Consider the following 22,271-nt stretch of genomic DNA (forward strand, 5'->3'; position numbering starts at 1 on the left):
AAGACCGGAGCATGTGCTGCGTCCACTGTGATTGGCTGTTGGCCATGCTTCAGACAAGCCTTCTGTCAAACGTTAACGCCCGTATGAATGCACTTGTATTGTGTTTACCATCATTTATCAGAATCTTGTCTTTTGTGTTCATACAGGTTTAGAACAACATAGTGCTTTTCACACCTGAAATTGTTAACCCTGGGTCCCGCTTTCAAATTACAGGTGTGAAACGCTCCTTAACTCAGGGTTAAAAGCAGGGTTTAGAATGAAGATAACCCAGGGTTAAGCGCAGTGCGAAAACCCCTCATGAGGATGAGAAAATTGTGACAGAATTTTCATTTTTGAGGGAACTATCCCTTAAAGTAAGAGTAAGTACTAAATTTAATTAAGTACTACATGTTTTATTTACTTGAGTATTAAGTGTAAAACAACAACTTATCTATGAAATGTAGTGAAGTAAAAAGTATGGAATGTAGTAAAGTATGTTTTCCAAGGAATAACAGAAAAGTACAGATACTTACAACATTTATTTCGGTAGTAAGTAAATTTACTTCACTTATGTCATCCTCTGCAAATAAAAAATGTGCGAAGTAGAGCATGTGTCACCTGAACTTTGGTCAGTGTCGTCCTTTTCTGATTGCATTACTTCTTCTGCGTCAAATACCGGATTCACAATCGAGCGAGGTCCACCTGCTACTCCACAACAGACACATATCAAACTTTAGCTTCATTTATCTTAAAATTTATCAAAATTGCTGCATCAAAGAATTTTCTGGACACTGAATGAAACACATGTACAAACCTGCACTCTTCAAATCATCTCTCACATCTAATCCATCCATCATTCTTAGAATAGCAATGCCATAGCTGCTGTCAAATGCAGTGCTAAAAAAAGAAAACAAAAGAAAAATAAAATAAAAAATAGGGCTATACAAAATTGATTCTTTAAAGGAAAAACGTCAATTGTACTTACTAGACTGTGCTGATGTAGTTTTGTAAGCTCTCGGGTTTACATTCCAGCCAGTTTGACTTAAATCCCAAAACAAGGGTATTTGGCTTCAGTTTACCAAGACCTGATGCCTAGAAAGACAATTGACAAGATAAATAAGGGACACAATAGCCACGTTTCCTTCCAAGGATAAGTACAAATATTGATGAATAACATCCAATGATTCATTCAAATACTCTTTTCCCATAAATTTTGCCTCTGAAAGGCAAATTCATACAAATGCATAGCATATCCAAAAAAGTCAACCTCAAAAAACAACTGTGTCCCCAGTTTTCAGTGCAAATTTTTCACATAAGTGGCAAAAGAGATGTTTGATCTGATACTAGGCCTGTCACGATAGCTACTTTTCATAAGTCAGTTAATTGCCTCAAAAATAATGGCAATAGTCGATATTATTGTCTTTTTAAGACCACTTTATGTCACTGATTATATATGACAATAAAATAGCATAATCATCCAAATCATCCTTTCCAAGAGCACAACTTGGGTTTTTAAGAATATTAAGATGAAAAATTTGACGAAATAAATTTGAAATTAGAATGTAACAAAAAAAATACATTTTAAAACAGCTAATAATGATTGTGGCTTTAAAACCAATTCCAGTCTGTTTTGTTATTCCAAACTGTATGTATTCACCAGAAAAACACGAAATTTCACATGTGGACCCTGAGATGCGCGTGCCACTCAACCAAGACAGATAGTAGACAGAAATTACAGGGGCAATCAGGCATTCAATTTTATAAAAAAAAACACAAATAAAAAAACTATGGCAGTAAATCACCTCTCTAAAAATTACAGAGGTCGTTATTATTATTTACTTATTGTGTGATACAGTACGTCGATAAAGTCATTACTGTGACAAGCCTAGCTGGTGCAAGCTGTTAGTTAATCTGTAAACGTATTCACTTTTTAAAATCAAAACATCGTAAACATGACTAATAGGGAGAGGAAATGCATGATGCTGGTATTAGGAACAGATAGCAGTAAGGTAACCTGCATGAGATGATGTGCCCCTTCATTCAGCCTGTCAGCATTGAAGGTTGTGTAGAAAGCACGAACTTTCCTTTGATTTAGCCAGTCAACCACCATATCTGTACTGTGTTGGGGCAATGTAGACTTTTCGTCTTCCTGAAAGCACAAGAGAGTGGAATAAACTATTAAAAAATAAAAATGTTTAGACTCTTAAAAAAGCTGGGCTTTTTTAAAACATGGTTGAGTCTAGATGTTTTCTTTTACAAAGTCACAGGCAGAATTAATTTCATTGACAAATAATTTTCGTCATAGTTTTCGTTAAGAATGTCTTTTCACTGATAAAAACAAGGTGATAACTAAATAAAAACAAATCCATGAATAGGACAACTATGATTAAAATCCATTGACATTTCCATTAACAAATAAAAACAAGATGAAAGTGTCAAAAGCACATAGAGAGAAGTATGATCTCGCAGTACTTTGATGTCAAACACTGAATGGCTTGCGTAGAGCCACTGTAGCACAAAATTTAACACAGACGCAGAGGTAAATTTGTGGGACATCAGCTTGCTGCGTATGTCATAAACTGTACATAAAAGTTAACGTCTGGTCTGAGAGAAGAGATAGAGAGCAAACATATGGATGCATATTACTTTTGATTTTGTCAAGGGATCCTTTGTTAAACGTGTGGTTCTACAATTAAAACAAACCTGAAGCGCGAACCTATCACACAACTAATTTAAAGGAAAGCACAAATGTGTTACCGATGTTACTTGATCAGCTAACCTGAGCTGGTACATAATTTGATATACTATATAAGCCAAAATATACCAATGATGTCCTGTACTGATTGCCTGAGTAAGATGGTACATTATAAGATTGATAGACATAAAGTGTCTTGATAGACATTTCATTGTCCTCACATTGAATCAAGTATGCTACAGTATGTACTATAAAGAGAGATGCATGACTGAAGAAATGTTGTGCACCTAATGTGAGATAGTGGGGTTACGCACTACATGTCTTTTTGAATGAGTCTTATAAGTAAACGACATTGCATTTTGAATATGCATCACCTCATATTTCTCATTCACTGAATTTTCTCCCTCATTGGCCACGAGCCCAATGCACAATCTGATAGTGTTCAGATGACTTAAATATGACTAAAACTATGTTGCATTTTAGTCAAAAAACTATGACTAAAACAAAGTCAAAATCTTGACTTTGTGGAAGAGCACTTAGTTTGCAGAACTATGACCTCGGGTGCAGTAACATCATCACTCCTGACAACTCCCCCTCTTGATGTTACTGCGCCCGCGTGCCGAGGTCGAAGTGCTACGAACTCAGTGCTCTTCTGCCATACTTTATAGTTCTCCTTTTTATCCGCTTACAAATTCGCCTCATTTTATTTTGTGCCCAGTGGCAGTTCTACACGGAGACCAAGAGTGGCCCGTGCCTCTGTAGACATGTCCCTGGCCACCCCTGTGGCCACCCCGTGCTGACCAAATAAAAAAGTATACATTTATTTAGATTTTACACGCGAGCGCCAAAAGCGGAACTAATGCGACGCAACGTTCTTCACGGGCAAATTGCAAATTAGAGCGGCGCACCCAACACTGTAGATGCCTGCGGGTGCTGCTCGGTGAGTGTCCATCGTTTTTCAGACAAACATATTTTCGGATATTTTAGAAAATATTTTAGATCTTTCAGTTGATTATATGTAATGTTACGGGTCCACCAATAGTCCACGACCTTCAAGTCCAAAAAAGTGCGTCCATCCTTCACAAATTAAATCCAAACGGCTCCAGGATGATAAACAAAGGTCTTCTGAGGGTAATCCGTGCGGTTTTGTTGTAGAAATATCCATATTTAAAATTGTATTAACGTAATTAACTACCTTCCGGTAGCGCCGCCATCTTAGACTCAGGAGAGAGTATTAGCGTAGTGTACGCACTTTTCTTAGTGACGTATGACAAATTCGGAGGGCGGGGGCACAGAGCAGCTGCAGAGAAACCTCCGTACGCTGCGTAAGCTCTCATCCTGAATACAGAGGAGTCTAAGATGGCGGCGCTACCGGAAGGTAGTTAATTACGTTAATAACATTTTAAATATGGATACTTCTACAACAACACCGCACGGATTACCCTCAGAAGACCTGTGTTTATCATCCTGGAGCCGTTTGGATTTAATTTGTGAAGGATGGACGCACTTTTTTGGACTTGAAGGTCGTGGACTATTGGTGGACCCCGTAACATTACATATAATCAACTGAAAGATCAAAAATATTTTCTAAAATATCCGAAAATGTGTTTGTCTGAAAAACGATGGACATATGCAACTCGGACAGCTTGGGGGTGAGTAAATCATGGGTTTAATATCCCTTTAACCCCCTTTGGTGAAAATCAAGTTTTATTGTTGTTTATATGTCTTCGTTTTTTTATATGCTTTAAGACAAACCACGTGCAAATCATCATTCAACACCATAGACAAGTATTTTTTTCAAAAAATTTGAATTAGAATTGTCTCATTCCCACGGTTTGAAATTGCCTTGGTTTACTACGTCACAAACATGTAACAAATTACATCAACACAACTAAACAAGTGAATCAGTAGTTGCAATAGATAGAGCAATAGAAAATAGATATATTATGTATGGATGCCGCATAGACTGCGCGCTGAAATTATTGCAGCATCATTTTATTTTGTGCCCAGTGGCAGTTCTACACGGAGGCCAAGGGTGGCCGGTGCCTCTGTAGACATGTCCCTGGCCACCCCTGTGGCCACCCCGTGCTGACCAAATAAAAAAGTATACATTTATTTAGATTTTACACGCGAGCGCCAAAAGCGGAACTAATGCGACGCAACGTTCTTCACGGGCAAATTGCAAATTAGAGCGGCGCACCCAACACTGTAGATGCCTGCGGGTGCTGCTCGGTGAGTGTCTCAATTCGTTCCCAATCTCCCGATGTTGTGAATGTGTATATGCAGGTTTGGGCACTGGTAAGGACCCTAGCTGACTTGACATTGGGACACTGTTCACTTGTTCTCCTGTGACGTGGCTGCTTAAGCGCGTTGTGATCATTTACAGCTGTTACTCATCAACAACCGGCAAAACCAACATCTCGCTAACTTTTTAAAGTTTACACATTGTAAAAAGCGCTGTAATTATGCTCTTACATATACGTGCATAAAATTGGAGGAATATAATTAAATGTTACATATAAAAATGTTTACAATTTAAAATAAATATTTTTTAAAAAACTGATTAGATTGTGGTCCCTAACGGTCTAGCAATGTGTGTTTATATGTAAAGAAACGTTTGTCTTTATAAAAGTTTGCATTTCATAAAGTTTATTGAGTAGGCTCGCATGATTTTCGGTTGGGGGGCTTTAGAAAAGAGCCAAGCTCCCCTTTTGCACCTGCACTCACTCTTGTATTATATAAATATTTATATGATTGTAAAGTGAAATAAAGTTTACAAGCCAGTTTCCCGGAAAGGGATTAGACTAGTCCTAGACTAAAATAAATGTAAGAGCTGTCCAAACTGAAAACAACGTGCCTGCCATATCTTAAAATTCACCAGTGTCCTTTGTTTTGCTTCAAAATGCACACAAGTAATGTTTTTAGTAAGACATGTTTGCTAGTTATATTTCCTAATTAAACTAAGGCCTAGTCCTGTTTTAAACTAATTCCTGTAACCACCCCTATAATATTTAAATATAATTTCTTGTAATTTTTTATGTGCCCCTCTGGTAAAACACTGGCCCCTCCTTGGCCCCCCTAGTGAAATTTGTCTAGAACCGCCACTGTTTGTGCCACCATACTTACTCGTGTAAATACTCATGTAACAGTCTTTAAATAGGTAAAACATGGAAGTGTTTGGTGACTTCTAAATTCATCCCTGATTGGATACTAATGAATGAATGGTGCTAGGCTGAATGCTAACATATTCACAATGCACTGTACAACAAGTGCACACAATGAGAAAAGAGATGTATGTATTAATTTGTCTAAGTTGAGGGAAGAACATATAGTGAAATATTGAAAAAAAAATTCCTTTAACACTGGTAACAGGCAGGTTTATTTCTGTAATTTTCCATAAACAACAACACGATTGTAAGTATTATGTTAAATGCCACCACTTCCAGATCCAAATGCTCTATTAAATGTCCACAAGCAAACAACAAACAATACTAATACACACTCCCAGTGTGCTACTATGGTAAAATCATGATCCTAAACTTTATGTGAAATCCCAAATGACCAGACATCTTTCATGACTTGTTAAAATATTGGTGTCTGGGATGCCATGAGCCTGGAGAATGTAGTGTATAACATGAGTTTATAAAATCTTAAAAATGCTCATAAATGGCTGTTGACATTGACGTCTCACTTAAAATGAGTGGAGGCATGTAGAATGAGACTTAATCTTTTCAGATCTTTTGATCTTCATTGTGATTTAAGCTATGTAATTGTGATCTGACACATTCCTAGATTTGTAATTAAAATCATAGGGCTTTTAGACTTTATTTAAATTGTAAATATGTGCATTTCTGCCATTCTCTGCCACTTGACATGCAGTAAAGCTGGAAGAAATGTGTTTATAAGTTCATTCACGCTGTACAATATATGGTTCTTACCATGACAATGTTTCCACAGATCATCAGGCTGATGTTTTTAGTGAAAGTGCCCACAAAGTCTACCAGAGCGGGACGCACATTTGGAGGACCCGTCAGAACAAGACACTGAGGCCTAGAAGAGTATTGCTTAAATAAGTATAATTTGTAGCAAGTTTAGTCATGTTATTTGACTCGTTTTATAACTTCCAAGTCTCACCTGAAATTTTTGACGTGATCGTCAACATTTGACAGAAACACAGTGAAGGACAAAGCCATGTTGTAGAAACCTGACTGGTAAGAGGAACCCCAGTTCACATCTAGATACAAACATAGACAGGAACATGTATGATATGTATATATTTATTGTATATATTAGTGTGTGTGTGCGTGCGTGCGCGTATATATATCACTGATTAAAAAATGTAATAATATGCATCATTTTTTGTAATTATCACAAAAAAAGTTTATCATTGATAGATAATGAGAGCACTTACGGGGTTTTTTATACGAAACATAGCCTATGAGGCAGAAGACAACAGCGGAAGTGACAAGAGCAGCCCACCACGTGAACAAAAACATGAGGACAAAAGACAATATAGAGCCAAACAGAGAAGTCCAAGCATTGTAGTAACGGTATAATGGCCTCCAGCCTGCAGGAATTCAGAGGGGAAAAAATGTTATTTTGCTGGATTTGGAAACAAATCATACAGAAAGCTCTAGATACAGTATTTTGTTTACAACTTAAAATATTAAAGTACTTACCAGGCGATTGGGTGACGGTTGCATGAAAGCAGCTGAAGTTAATGAGACCGTAAGAGCAGAGGAAGAAGTTTGAGATCAGAGGAGCGATGGTGTTCAGATCACCTAAGAGGTCCAATATAATATTTAATATTTATATGGCACAAACACAAAAATAATCTTGTATAAAGTTTAGAAAATACAGTAACTCACCAATGTTGATGATCCCTAAAGCAATAAAAAACGCAAGCGTATAGGCACGCAGAGGCTCGTTGTTATTCCCATAACCTTTCGCAAAAAATCCAATGAAGGGGTAGATGTTGTCTTTACACAAACACTGTGGCATTAAAGTCAGAAAACAACAGTTACAATGTACTGCATGCTGTATAAATGTATCGTACTGAAAAACACATAAGCACTTTTACCTGAAAAATTTTTGGGGCAGACACCAAAAAACCCAATGCTGATGACAAAGTGGCAGCAAATATTCCGATTATGATTAAATATCCATTTGCTGAAACCATGGTAAGTATCTAGAAACACAACAGAAATAGATTAAGGCCTAAGTATATTTCACATTTCATTTCTCGTTGAAAAAAGCATTCATTGTGGCATGGTAGATCATGGTTCAAATCATTGAACAACATCATTAATGTATCTAAATATTGACTTTACCATGGGGCTGGAAAAGTGTGTATAGGCCACGTGTGTATGTGGATTGTTGAGTTATGAATATAATAATTAAGCAATAAGGTACGAGAGGCTGTGCTGTATCGTGAATAAGTAACGGCTGAAGGGCGTTGTTAGGCACGACGCGAAGCGGAGTAATTAACTACCTTCCGGTAGCGCCGCCATCTTAGACTCAGGAGAGAGTATTAGCGTAGTGTACGCACTTTTCTTAGTGACGTATGACAAATTCGGAGGGCGGGGGCACAGAGCAGCAGCAGAGAAACCTCCGTACGCTGCGTAAGCTCTCATCCTGAATACAGAGGAGTCTAAGATGGCGGCGCTACCGGAAGGTAGTTAATTACGTTAATAAAATTTTAAATAAGGATACTTCTACAACAACACCGCACGGATTTCCCTCAGAAGACCTGTGTTTATCATCCTGGAGCCGTTTGGATTTAATTTGTGAAGGATGGACGCACTTTTTTGGACTTGAAGGTCGTGGACTATTGGTGGACCCCGTAACATTACATATAATCAACTGAAAGATCAAAAATATTTTCTAAAATATCCGAAAATGTGTTTGTCTGAAAAACGATGGACATATGCAACTCGGACAGCTTGGGGGTGAGTAAATCATGGGTTTAATATCCCTTTAACCCCCTTTGGTGAAAATCAAGTTTTATTGTTGTTTACATGTCTTCGTTTTTTTATATGCTTTAAGACAAACCACGTGCAAATCATCATTCAACACCATAGACAAGTATTTTCTTCAAAAAATTTGAATTAGAATTGTCTCATTCCCACGGTTTGAAATTGCCTTGGTTTACTAAGTCACAAACATGTAACAAATTACATCAACACAACTAAACAAGTGAATCAGTAGTTGCAATAGATAGAGCAATAGCAAATAGATATATTATGTATGGATGCCGCATAGACTGCGCGCTGAAATGATTGCAGCATTGCTGCTTCAGCTCACACGTGCTGCTCAAGCGTGCAGTTTGAATGATCTAACCTGTTAACATCAGTGCTAAAAAAATGTGCAACCCATATATGCATTGTGAAACTGGACTTAGCATTTTTGTGTCTGAAACCACTGAATGTAGCATCTATTTACATATACATCTATGGTGAGGTGGTGTGAAAGAGTGGAGATGGGGAGTAATTAGCATATTAATTTCTATGCTCCGAGCTGTGTGACTGAGTGGAGACAGAGACTAATTTGCATATTCAGAGATCTGCGTATACTAAGGTAACTCTATGAGCATAGGTGTGATTGACAAAGGACAAAAAAAGCAGGAAAATATACGGCACACCTACCATGACGTGGCGACATACACACACACACATTTATATAAAATGAAATACAGTTGAAATATAATTTGGGCTCAAAGTTGATCGATCTGAGTGGCCAATCGTCAATGCGTGGGCAAGTGCCACCCTGACCATTATGTAGCCTTGCCACTGTATCAGACTGAACAAAATATTTTTGTGCATTTAAAAGTAAATACATCAATGTGGTGCATTTTGAGAGTAAAAATAAATGACTAGATCTATGAGGATTTTTATGTTCTTCTAAACAAATGTATGTCCTTTTAGTAAAATCTTTGGTTGCATATGGTAATAATAAGGCACACAAGCCACATACACAATTTGATAAATGAGATTTGCAATTGGTCAAAACATGTTTAACGTTTATAGAATAATTAGTGGGGGCATTTAATACAGATTAATTATTGATTGCAACATTTGTTACTTAATTCAAATGTTATGACTTTCTGGAAAGGCAGCCAAGTGCATTTGTCTTTTGCATCGTTCTTTTGGCACAGTCGAGCTACGCATTTTACACACACACACACACACACACACACACACACACAAGCAAACCAGATCCATGAATGTGTGTGTTTGTCATTATATTATTCTGTAATCACAAGCATTACCGCCAGATTCACAAACCATTAAGAGGAGAAAACGTATGGGTGTGTTTGTCAGGATTGATCTCTTTAAAGAGATGTTACTGTCATTTAATTTTGTTACATATGCTCACCCCTTCTTTTAGGATAATGTTTCCACTCCCTTTAAAAAATGTGTATTTGGTTTTTTATTTTGTTTTTTTAAGAGGGAGATTGTTAGTTTAACATCCTGTCCTTGTGGGGGCGCTAACGGGGTGAGAATGCCTCATGTTATGTATGTTTATGTTTTACCCGTGAGCAGTGGTTGCTGTTGTCGGGGTTGCTGATAATAAAGTCTTAAAAAGAGCTATTTGTTTGTTGCAATTCGAGTTTACATTGGTAGCAGAGGATGGCTGCGGGAAACTACAAGGTCCCGCCACAGTTTGATGAAAAGAAGTGTTATGAGAGCTGGAAAAATGAGGTGGAAATGTGGATGCGTGTCACAGAGCTGGAGAAAAAGAAACAAGCACTGGCTGTCGCGCTATCGTTAACGGGGAGGGCGCGAGATGCTGCTCTGGAAATATCTGCGGATGATTTAAACAAAGATGATGGTATGAAAACGATTTTAGACAAGTTGGACTCTGTATTCCTGAAAGAAGAAAAAGATCGCCAATACGACGCGTATACGGAGTTTGATCGTATCACACGAGAGCACGGAATCCCGATGGCCGATTACATCATCGAGTTTGAAAGCAAATATAACAAGCTGCGGAATTTCGGTATGACACTTCCAGATGCTGTACTGGCGTTTAAACTGCTCGACACAGCGGGTCTCGATGCTAAAGATAAACAATTAGCGCTTACCGCTTGCGCAACCCTCACATTTGCGGACATGAAATCTGCTCTGAAACGAATTTTTGGAGAAAATTACATGCGTGGAAGCCACTTTACTGGTGAGTCTGCATGTTTCACTGATTTTAGTAAGAAAGAAAACAAGCCACGTCTACAAAGACCACTGAAAACACAGCCAGGAACGAATCCTCTCGATAGATATGGCAGGCGATCTAAATGTGCTATCTGTCAGAGTACATATCACTGGGCAAAAGACTGCCCTCACAGAACTGAACAAGCAAAGCTGACTGAGGATGTAGAGCAATGTAACATCACTTTGTTTTCTAAAGAAACTTTGTCAGATGCAGAAGTGTTTATGGTTGAATCACTTGGGTCAGCAGTTATTGATACAGCCTGTACTAAAACAGTGTGCGGACAGAAATGGTTTGATCACTACGTCAGTGGACTAAAAACAGCAGAGCTAAAAAAGTTGAAACGCACAGATAGTGCAAGAGCTTTCAAGTTTGGAGATGGAAAAGTTGTACATTCTACAAAACAGGTCAAGATTCCAGCTATGATTGGACAGACCAAATGTTACATTGAAACTGAAGTAGTCCCAGTTGATATCCCTTTGCTCTTGAGCAAAACGTCCTTAAAAAGAGCAGGTGCTGTACTGGATCTTCAGAATGACACCGCAATAATGTTCAAACACCCTGTGACCCTTGAGCTTACCTCATCAGGACATTACTGCATAAACCTGACGGATCAAGACTCCTCCTGTGATGCTGAGAAATGTAGTGAAGATGAAGTTCTATTTGTAACAGAGAACATGACTTCAAAGAAAAAGAAAGAAGTCCTAATAAAGTTGCATAAACAATTTGGCCATGCTACTGTGGATAGGTTAAAAAAGCTGCTGATCAGTTCAGGTAATCATGATGAGGAGTGCATTGTGATTTTAAAGGACATAGTAGATCACTGTGAAACATGTGTGAAATACAGCAGGCCCAAACCTAAGCCTGCGGTGGGACTGCCTATGGCCTCAAGTTACAATGAAACAGTAGCTATAGACCTGCATGAACTGGATACAGGAGTGTGGTATCTTCATGCTATTGACCACTTCACTCGCTTTAGTGCTGGAGTTATTATGACCACAAAAAAGGCAAGTGAAATTGTAAAGAGCTTCATCCACTGTTGGATTAGCATACATGGTCCACCTAAAAGACTGTTTAGTGACAATGGTGGAGAGTTTAACAATGAGGAAATGAGGTGCATGGCAGAAAAGTTCAACCACTGCTCACGGGTAAAACATAAACATACATAACATGAGGCATTCTCACCCCGTTAGCGCCCCCACAAGGACAGGATGTTAAACTAACAAGGATGACGTTGGATCTGATTCGCGTAACTTATATGCGTGCGTTAACGTAAGTAATTACAGAATAATAATGCAAGCAAACATTTTGACACAAACGCAACTTTATATTGATATTGCGAGACAGCATTTCACCTTGACGAGAAATCTGATATTTACATTACTGGCATAGCCTGATTTGAAACGGACAGTTTTGTCAAAGCAGCAAACACCTGGCGGGTTCTCTTAATTTTCTAACTACTAAAATGCTGTTTGTCTCTGCCTATTCCTTCTATCCATGCCTAGCGCCACTGATTTAGGTCCTTTATCAATTAGGTTGTCTTACCTAGGCTTCATAAACTTACTCTTCATCCTGTTGACAACGATAACTTGTTACGACTTCACCGCGGCCACGCGGCATCTGTAGCTGGACCTCAGCCTCACCTCAAAGACCCCTCCCCATTCTACTTCTGATTGTCTAGTTTGTTAGTTTGGTTGAGAGTGAAAGATGGGTTTCTCTCATACTATTTGTTGGCAAACGCATGTTTTTTTTTAATTCGCTGCCAACAACACACGCCGGAGATCTGACTGCAAGCTCTTTGGTGAGCTCTGCTTTAAATGAAGTTCCATCATGACAAATAAATAGACTAATGCGTAGTGAATGATATGCGGTTATTTATAACGGTGCCTTGCAACCCCCCACCCACACGCACACACAAAAAATTGGATTTGCATGATTCACGAAAGCCTCACTTTCAGGTCGGAAAAGCCGGAATTCCGGATTTATCCGGAAGAATCACACCCCTGATGAGGCAAGGCTGTAGAGTTACATTCAAGCTTTTTAAAAGACTACAAGGGGACTTTAACCTAGCCTGGCTCCGCCCTCCTACGTGCTTCCACTTAATTTTCATTTGGCTTCAGTACAACGTCTGGGACTGCTGTGTAGAGTTTAGTTTTCTCCGGCAAAAATCTGCAGGTCCAATCAGCGAACAGAGGGGGGTGGGGGGCTAAAAAAGTTGACATTGAGGTTGTGCGCCAGACACGTTATGGCCCTCCTCCCACGGGGTTCGGGAAAAGTTTGATTTGTTAGCGATTGGTTATGGCAGATTCAGAGTGACTCTGGGCAGATCCAATAGTTTTAAACTTCAACAGAGGACCGTCCTTAATGGAAGTAATGCTTTGCAATGGAGCGTGGCCAGACTCTCTGTACAAATGAAATGAATGTATGAGAGTCTGGTTGGACCAGGCTAACTTTAACCAGTTACAGATCAAAGTTTGTGGGCGATCCTAGCGAATGGAGCTGATCGTTATTGGCTACTTATTAAATGTAAAAAGATTTAACTAAACACAACAAACAATACATCATTAGAATGGTTTAAGGCTACAGCGTTTGTATTTGACCTTTATTTTATTTAGAAAATCTTATAGTGACAGTAATGTCTTGTGTAGAGGTCTACACGGGTCCAAAAATTCCTACCCGAACCCGATCAGACCCGTAAATGTGCTACACTGAACCGACCCGGACCCGTCTGTTGTTTTGAAAGCTGGACCCGGAACCGACCCGGACCCGTCTATTATTTAAAAGCTGGAGCCGGATCCGACGCGGACCCGTCTATTATTTAAAAGCTGGACCCGAACCCGTCCGGGAAGACACAGACCCGACCGGCAAATATTCTTTAGCTAAATGTTATTAATAAGTCAATAAACAAGTAGCGAAAATTAAACTTTTTGTCTTACCCATAACGTTAGAAGTTGTCTTCTCCCTCCTTGTACCTGACTGTGTGTGATGCACAATCCTTATTTCCAAGAAAGTTCCATCCATGTTATTCCTCTCTTGACGATTGAAATGTTTAATGCTTATTCCAGCTTTAAAAGTCCACTTTGTTGTGTATCGGGTCAACTTGCTTAATAATGTTTGCCCATTTGGATTATAATAACGATTGCTCGTTCAGTGTCATAGCTGCTTTCGTTAACTTTACTTTGCTATCATCTCTTTGCTCTTTGAGCAGAGTCGCGAAAACTTTAGATATAACAGCAAGACGGTCCATTTATAATATTGTTATAAAAATTATAGAAGTCACGTCAGTGCAAAATGCGCGGCACGGCGGAACAGGCCCCGCCCTCCAAACAAAACAGCCAATTGCCAAAGGCAAAGTCACTGCGTCCCACCGCAGAAGCCCCCGACTGGCAGCCAGAGAAACACCACAAGAGCGCATGCGCGTTAGCTGCCTGGTTGGAGCAACCAAATATAAACTTTTTAACGCAACTTTAGCGTCATAGAAAAAATGTATACGACAGTTCATCTAAGTTTTTGTTGCTGGAGAAATATTTTATTTAAATGTGAGTGTGTGTTCTCCGAGTCCGATCGACCTCGGGTATTACCCACAATGTTAAACAGACCCGGACCCGAAGTAATAGATTGAGACCCGACCCGGACCCGGCTGATCATTTAAAATATAGACCCGAACCCGTACGGGTCCCGGGTCGGGTCCCGGGTCTTCGGGTCTCGGGTCTTCCGTGTAGACCTCTAGTCTTGTGTCATGAGTTATGAAAAGGAAAATTGGTTTGTTTATGAGAGTTTATGTGTGCACTAAACTGATACCTGTTTGCAAGAAAAACTGTGGATGCTAGAGATACTGGGTTTGTCTGGTTAGCTGGCCAATCGGAGGACAGTCCGTTTTCAGAACGATTAGCTTTATACAAAATCAATGCGTTTTAGGAAGGCAGGGGAAAAAGGTGCAACAATAATGTATGGTATTTGGAAAATAATGTGTTTTTTGAACAATAAACCACGTAAACACATTGTATTACAGCAAAATAACGTATACACAAAATAAAGTTTTTAGCACTGTAATAAGTGCTCTTTAAGGCATGAAGAGATTATTGCAGGAAAACGTTTCCATGCTCTATTGATGCTTACAGATGAGTATTAATCTATTAAATAAAAAGACTATATAGTGACTTTAAGTAAAAATGAAGGTTCTAATACTGGTTTAAAACAAGTTAATATATGATTTGTTAATCAGTGTTTAAAAGTAAGTGGTGCAACACAACTCATATTAATATAAAACTGAGGTCAACAAATCCTAGATTAGCTCTAAACTTTGCTGAAATAAAACAAATAATTAATTCCATATCTAAGCATCATTGCAACACTAACACGTTTTGTGGCCTTTGAAAGGTATTTGATGGCTGGTATTTGATAAAGGATTACACTTCTTCACATGCTTGTGTTTAAAAGGGAGTATACAAGTCTAGTGTGACCAGTACTAAGACAAGTGTTGTTTTGGTTTTAGAATAACTAAAGCAATCACCTGAAAATTGTTTGCAAGTCCATAGCTACAGGTTTGGTTCTTTTCACAAGTGTCAAAATTCCAGCCTAGTTTACAGCCAAGACCGCTGCAGTGGATTGAAGAGTTGAGTGATAAACTATCATTTTGATTGCCAGAAGCGTCCCTTACAACAGTTGCACCTGAAGAAGATAATAAGTCAAATTTAGTCATAAAGACTACTGTACAAGTGTGTGGTTTTTAAAAAAATAATCAGATGCATATTTCATTTAATCAAATCAAAATCTGAAGATTTTCAAAAAAGGGAACAAATGAAAATGTAGTCTCACCACATGTCACTGAGATTAACAAATAGCTCAAAGTGGTACAGAGGATGGCCAGCAGTGTCCCTTTGGGAATTCCACCTGTTGGATCCTAAATAACATGGGGCACATGCATTCTTTTGAACTGTTTTATAATATACAATATCTCTTCCATTTTATCTGTTCACATAATACTATAACTACAAAAATACCTTGAGATCCCCACAGATGTTGACACCAGACAGAATTCCTGTGGCAGCAGGAAAGAAAATGGCAAACAACTTGAAGAAATACCCATTCGGGCCTCGGTATGAAGGCAGTAGATTTGAGACAAAGACCTCAGCTGGAGAAACAAAACTTTGGTCATGTTTGGCTGTTTTATTACCAAATGGTATGGCTCTTCATTTTTCAATTACCCTACAATATGGATACAAATTGATAATGTAGCTTGGAGTGTTCTTTAAAGGTTTATTTATTAAATAAATGTACAATCATTGCTGTAAAAGAAACATTAGACAAGTCTCAAGGATCCATTTTTCATGCTTGTCCAGGTTTATGGTTGGCATCTATAAATACTGGACCAGCAAAGCTATAATGGTCATCATCAAAACTTGAAATGGTCTTTGTGGTGTAGCTTGCTGACTTAATGAAATCTTCCTGTTCAGCTACACTGCAAAAAATGATTTTAGAAAAAAAATTCTTAGTATTTTTGTCTTGTTTTCAGTAAAAATATCTAAAAATTGATGAGCAAGATGACCCAAGAGGATAAGTCTAGTTTTTAGACCAAAAATATAAAATTGAAGTGATTTTGTGCATAAAACAAGCAAAAAATCTGCCAATGGGGTAAGCAAATTTGTCTTGAAGATCAAGAAGTTCAAGATTTTTGTTTCCCCCTATTGGCAGATTTTTTTCGCTTGTTTTATGCACAAAATTCCTTAAATTTGATATTTTTGGTCTAAAAACTAGACTTATTTTCTTGGGTCGTATTGCTCATCAAGAAAAAGCATCTTAATTTAAGAATTTTTTGATATTTTTTACATGAAACAAGATAAAAATACTAAGAATTTTTTTTCTTAAAAATCATTTTTGCAGTGTAGTTACAACTGAACAGCTGCCTGCTAAGCTTTTAACAGCGTTCAAGGTGTTTTGCTTTATTCATTCAGTGGAAAGACTTGACAAAGACTATGTGTAAAAACTACCTATTTTTGGTTAAGCAGGCCATTTTTGTAAGTTGCTTTGAATAAAAGCTTCTGCTGAACGCTTAATTAAAAATAGGTTAGCCTCTCTTTGGCATTTTATGTTTATGTTCTTCAGCTGTTTTATAATAATCAATTATTAAAATCAATACAGCAGCCTGACTTCGCCAATATTTTATAAGCTGGATAGTCTGATGTTAGTGTAAAATAGTGTTCCACAAGGTCAGAAATGCTGTCAAATTTTAAATATTTTCCCATAAATTTAGGCTGAATTTCACAGGGACATTACCTTTATACTATTTTACAGAGGCACACACAAATACACAAACCCTCTTTACCCTTTAATTTATACTATTTTAAACTTTTAGACTACGCTTTCTCAAGCCAACATACTGTTTGTTCACGAACATTTACCTAATCTAGTTCAAAATTAATGTCTTAATTAAATTCACAATTTTTACATGAAAGATGTAATTATAAATAGATGTAACAAACTATTATACATAAATATATGTGTAATTAGTTAAAAGATTACTGCAAGTAAACCGCTAGTTCCTTAGCAAGGACAAGCTGGTTGGAAAGCTGATCTTCAAGCCTGATGAAAAATTCTTCAAATTCATCTTAAACCAGTCAACAAATCAGCTTGACCAACCCAAGAGACCAGCTTAGAACAGCTAACAAGCTGAGGCCAATTTTGCTTTTTTGCAGCTGGGTTTAAGCAGCTTTAGTTTAGCATTAGATGTTCGCTAAGGATACTTACAACGGTACCCAAAGAATCCCAGAGACTCCTTTTCTTTGGAGGTTGGAAGAACTGTCCCCACAAAATAACTGGCCAAGGAGACTACTATCGCAATGAAGAACAGAATCTGAGCCTGTGGTTAAAAAAAGAAGATAAAGAACTCGTGATAAAAGTTACTTTTGTTAAAAAGATGTGAAATTCTTAATGGAAGATAAAGTAGAAACAGAGGATAGAATACCTTAGCCTCCCAGGCCATGCCAGCAAATGTGATGCAGAGGAGAATAACAACAGTAATTGACCCTATAATTCGGACATCATTAATAGGGTCCACCATCTGTGCATTGTTTGACTTAGAGAAGAAAGCATTATTATTGTAAATTTCACATTAAAATAAAATTGTTATCATGTCACATGCCAATAAGCATATATATTTTGAAAGTGCTTCTATGCATTTTTTGTCTGAGCAAAGTATGTAGCCATTTAACAATAAATTAAACAGTACAACAATTTTAACACTTTGTTAATGTGTCTTACTTTCAAAACATCTCTGACTGTCTCTGAAAACCCCACTGTGTGGAGTGCGCAGGCGAGGGCATTGGCAAATGCGAAGAGCAAACCAATGGGTGCTCCCAGCTCAGGACCCAGACTTCGAGAGATCATAAAGTATGTGCCACCTGAATACATATTGAAGCATATGGGTCCCACATTTTAGAATGTTGTAAGTAAAATGTCCAATGCAGTATGTAAAACAGCAATGTTTTTGTTTTTTTATGTTTTCAAATTTACATTTTCCATACCATGTCCAAGGTTTGGTGCAAAATAAATATTCAAATAAATTATTTGATATTTAATATATAATTGAAATAGTTTCAGTGTGATTTAACTACATATTTTAACTCTTTCACTGCCATTGACGAGATATCTCGTCAATTAAGAGAAAACGCTTCCCCGCCAATGACGAGATTCCGTATTTCCGCAATTCCGCTATTATCCACCAGGTGCGGCCCTTCCGCAAATTTTTAAACCCGGAAGTATTGTCCTATGGCAAGCGGCTGCATGTCCGTGTCTGTTTTAAAGAACGCTCTGAATGGGATCTCTATGAAAAGTCAGTCACAAAAATGGAATTATCTCTGGTTTTTGCTCAAAATGTGGTGTTTTTGCAGAAACCTACCCATATTCAAAAGCTGATTACAAAAGAACCACTGAAGGTAGGATGAAACGGTTTTTGTTTTTTTGAAAGCAGAGGGTCTGTTGTTTCATTTGGTATATTGTATGTTTATATATTTAAAGAAAAACTGTCATGGTCTTGTCAGACTTCTGTGCTAGATTAAGGTCTGAGTGCATCTGACAGGACCATGACAGTATGATGTTCTGTGTGGGGACATGTGGAGTCATATTGTATGTGTGGCTTCCACATGTTCCCAGTGTTTTGTCGCTGTCGTGATCTTGCCAGACCTTAGTATAGGTTCAGGTCTGTGTTCTGTGGGCAAGGTCATGGCAGCTTTCACATTATGCATTTGTGTCACGTGTTCCCAGTGTCTTGTCACTTTCACCCTACTCCCTTATGTACTCGTGTCTTACGTAATTAATTATGTTCACCTGTTCCCCATTAATGTCGTGTCTTTATAATGCCCTCTCGTTCTCTGTCGTGTGCGCGTTCGTTGTCGTAAGTCAGTGTGTTCATGTCTTCCGTGTTCCTGACTTATACTTTGGTTCCAGTGTTTTGTTACTGTGTTTCGTGTCCCATCACTGTGTTTATTTATCTTCTGTTTTACCCCCTCGTGGGTTTTTGTGTTTGTTACTTTAATAAACTCTCAGTTATTTATATATATCGTCCGCGTTTGGGTTCTCCCTCTTTTAAAAGCCAGTCGTGACATGAACATTTTCTGGAAGGCATTAAACTTTGGTGAAAATCATGAAAAACACTGGCGCTAGCTGGCAACTTTTTTAAAAAAAAATTATTTTGCAGAATGTAAATGTATATAACTCAAACTGATTACATAACCTGTTAATAATGTTCAAGCAAAAATTGTAGCAAAATTATTGCACTGCAAAAAACGACTTTCTTACTTAGTATTTTTAGTGCTTAAAACAAGCACAAAAAAATCTGCCAATCGAATAAGAAAAAAAATCTTGAAATAAGTTACATTTTTTCATAAACACTTAATTCAAGATTTTTTTTAAGCACAAATTTGCTTAATTTATTTTCCTAAAAACTAGACATTTTGCTCATCAAGAAAATACATCTCAATTTAATAATTTTTAGAAATTTTTACTGAAAACAACACAAAAATACTAATTAAGAAAGTAATTTTTTGCAGTGTATTTTTCTTGAATGCATTTACACTTATAGTTAGGACATATGGGATTGCATTTTCATTAATATAGCAGTTCAGTGTGGATATCAAAATGCATTTTAACCAGACAACATCTCCACAGATACGGAGAATGAATGATAAAGAGAACAACATTTATTATATGCAATGTTTTGTGGTTAGAATGAGCCGGATAGCTGCAGATGACTGTTAATCAGCAAACAGTAATACAAGAAGTGGCTCCATCTTAAATTGTGAGGTGTTGTTAAATGAAGCTCTTTGTATAGTTAGCAATAAGGTATCAAGTCACCTTACAATAACGGCTCCATCAGAAAACCGAGGTTACAGACATTTAGCAAGGCCAAATCAGTAAGCAAGGCATACTGGGGAGCCTGCCAAGGTTAATTTTACACAATTATGTTATCTCAGTGTAATAGTTGATATGCTTTAGATATTATATATGAACAAAGGTAATTTATTGGTTATTTATTTAACTTGTTATCAGAAATAAACTTCAGTAAAGGACTGTTGTTATTGATGTGGAAGTCTACCGGAAGTTGTGTTTAGTTTATAAATCACTAAATTACTTATTTAAATTAGATATTAGATTAGATAAATTAGATAAAACTAGTATTCCAATTAGCAAATGTAAATGATATTATTGAATCTGAATTATTAATATTTATATTATTATATTAATAAAAACATTTAATATTTAATATTTTTCTTAGTATGTTTTATACTTTTCTTTTGCATTTTACTTAATGTTTTTTTCTTGCTTATAACAAGTAAAATGCAGTTTTCATACTACTTTAGAATTTTTTTTAAATGCGGAAATAATAGTGAAACACTTGAGGATAATAAACATACAATGCAAATGTACAAATCTTACCAACCCACTCATTTATTCATTTGTTTTTTAAACGGATAGTTCATTGGTCACATGTGTATATATATTTTATGACGCATTTTTGGTGAACTATCCCTTTAAGGATTATTTAATGTTTTTGGTGAAAAACCAGACAAAATGCAGACTATTTAAAAATATATATTTTTAGGTGAAGTTGATAACAAAATGCTGTAACTCACCAGAGTAAATCTTCCCATTGGTGGAGATCGCTGACACTGACGTTGCCGTGATTGTTGTGATGGTAACAGACATGAAGATTATGACATAGGTAAGAACTGTAAGTAAAAGATAATTTAAGGAATTCCTGTGTGTGAAGTTTGCTTACTATGCGACTTTTAATTCAGGAGAAGAATTTAAAAAGTGTAAATCAAATAGTTTGAGAGACATCTGGACATTTTTTCATGGAAAAAATGGATAATGATTAACTCACTAATTCCAGCTTGAGATGTGATCCATGGAAGTCGTAGGAACATAATGACTCCCCAGATGTTCAACATACAGCGAATCTATAACACAGCAGCAGCAAACTCAAGTATAGCGATGTGTAAATCGGAGACATATCAAAGCTTATTTTAGAGGTTTTAAAGTTACTGTTCAGATGTGTCTTCTAACATGATTTAGGACAAATGAAACATAAGACAAGTGTTGCCATACAAGAGTATACTGTAGAGTATTTCTTTTATTTTATGCCTGTCTAGGCTGGTCTGACTGGTAGTTATTCTAACAGCATAGAGAACTAATTAACCATGGTGGTTGTACCAGCTTCAGTTTTGAAAAACCAGCATCCACGGTCCAAATATTGTGGTCTTTCAGTTGGATATAAAATAAATGTGAACTGTAGAATTCAGGTAAAATTGCTTTTGATTATTCTTGACTATTTTAAGACAGTGTTGATACATTCTGAAACTTTAAGAGAATGATATATTTTATTTTTTACCCGTTTTAACATACACAATTTACCAACTCAATGGATCAGCACATTTTATTTTAATTATTCTAATCTAATGTGAGCATATTGAGACAATTTTCTCACAAGTGCTAAGTGATGTTAAAGGGATAGTTCATCACAAAATTATAATTTTATCACCCCTGTGTCATTCTAAACCTCCAAGTGGTTTGATTGTCTTCAGGACACATTTTCAGATATTTTTATGAAAACCGTGAGGCGTGACTGTCCCATTGACTTCAGTTAATTTCACAATTCTTTTCCCCAGAAAAGAACGAAAGACATCGCTAAAAGGTTGTATAAAAATAATAATAATAATAATAATATAATGAAGCGACGAGAACACTTTTGTGCACAAAGAAAACTAAACAAATCTGCAAATCTCTCTGTTTTTCAGTGGGTTCACATTTTCTGCGTGCTTTACATTACATTTTAACTACCATATCATGGTATTGTAAGCATATATACTGTATGTTAAAACTTTTACAAATATTTTTC

The 22,271-nt window shown here is 37.1% G+C and overlaps 1 protein-coding gene across 1 annotated transcript in view; it reads right to left on the minus strand.

The window, feature by feature from the left end:
* LOC141353194 (solute carrier family 12 member 3-like) overlaps window positions 1-22,271 on the minus strand; it is a 30,533-nt gene that overhangs the window by 7,342 nt on the left and 920 nt on the right. The window contains exons 3-20 of the mRNA XM_073859675.1: window positions 21,258-21,333; window positions 21,007-21,102; window positions 18,137-18,276; window positions 17,841-17,951; window positions 17,624-17,735; window positions 15,880-16,010; window positions 15,695-15,779; window positions 15,390-15,547; window positions 7,755-7,862; window positions 7,543-7,666; window positions 7,354-7,455; window positions 7,086-7,241; window positions 6,809-6,908; window positions 6,613-6,724; window positions 1,994-2,128; window positions 965-1,071; window positions 794-876; window positions 598-684 (exon numbers count right to left, since the gene is read on the minus strand). Of these exons, the coding sequence (XP_073715776.1) occupies window positions 598-684; window positions 794-876; window positions 965-1,071; window positions 1,994-2,128; window positions 6,613-6,724; window positions 6,809-6,908; window positions 7,086-7,241; window positions 7,354-7,455; window positions 7,543-7,666; window positions 7,755-7,862; window positions 15,390-15,547; window positions 15,695-15,779; window positions 15,880-16,010; window positions 17,624-17,735; window positions 17,841-17,951; window positions 18,137-18,276; window positions 21,007-21,102; window positions 21,258-21,333 (2,023 nt within the window). The remainder of the gene's footprint in view (window positions 1-597; window positions 685-793; window positions 877-964; window positions 1,072-1,993; window positions 2,129-6,612; window positions 6,725-6,808; window positions 6,909-7,085; window positions 7,242-7,353; window positions 7,456-7,542; window positions 7,667-7,754; window positions 7,863-15,389; window positions 15,548-15,694; window positions 15,780-15,879; window positions 16,011-17,623; window positions 17,736-17,840; window positions 17,952-18,136; window positions 18,277-21,006; window positions 21,103-21,257; window positions 21,334-22,271) is intronic.

This window comes from Misgurnus anguillicaudatus, chromosome 21, assembly GCF_027580225.2.
Source record: "Misgurnus anguillicaudatus chromosome 21, ASM2758022v2, whole genome shotgun sequence".
In the NCBI taxonomy this organism is placed as follows: Eukaryota; Metazoa; Chordata; class Actinopteri; order Cypriniformes; family Cobitidae; genus Misgurnus; species Misgurnus anguillicaudatus.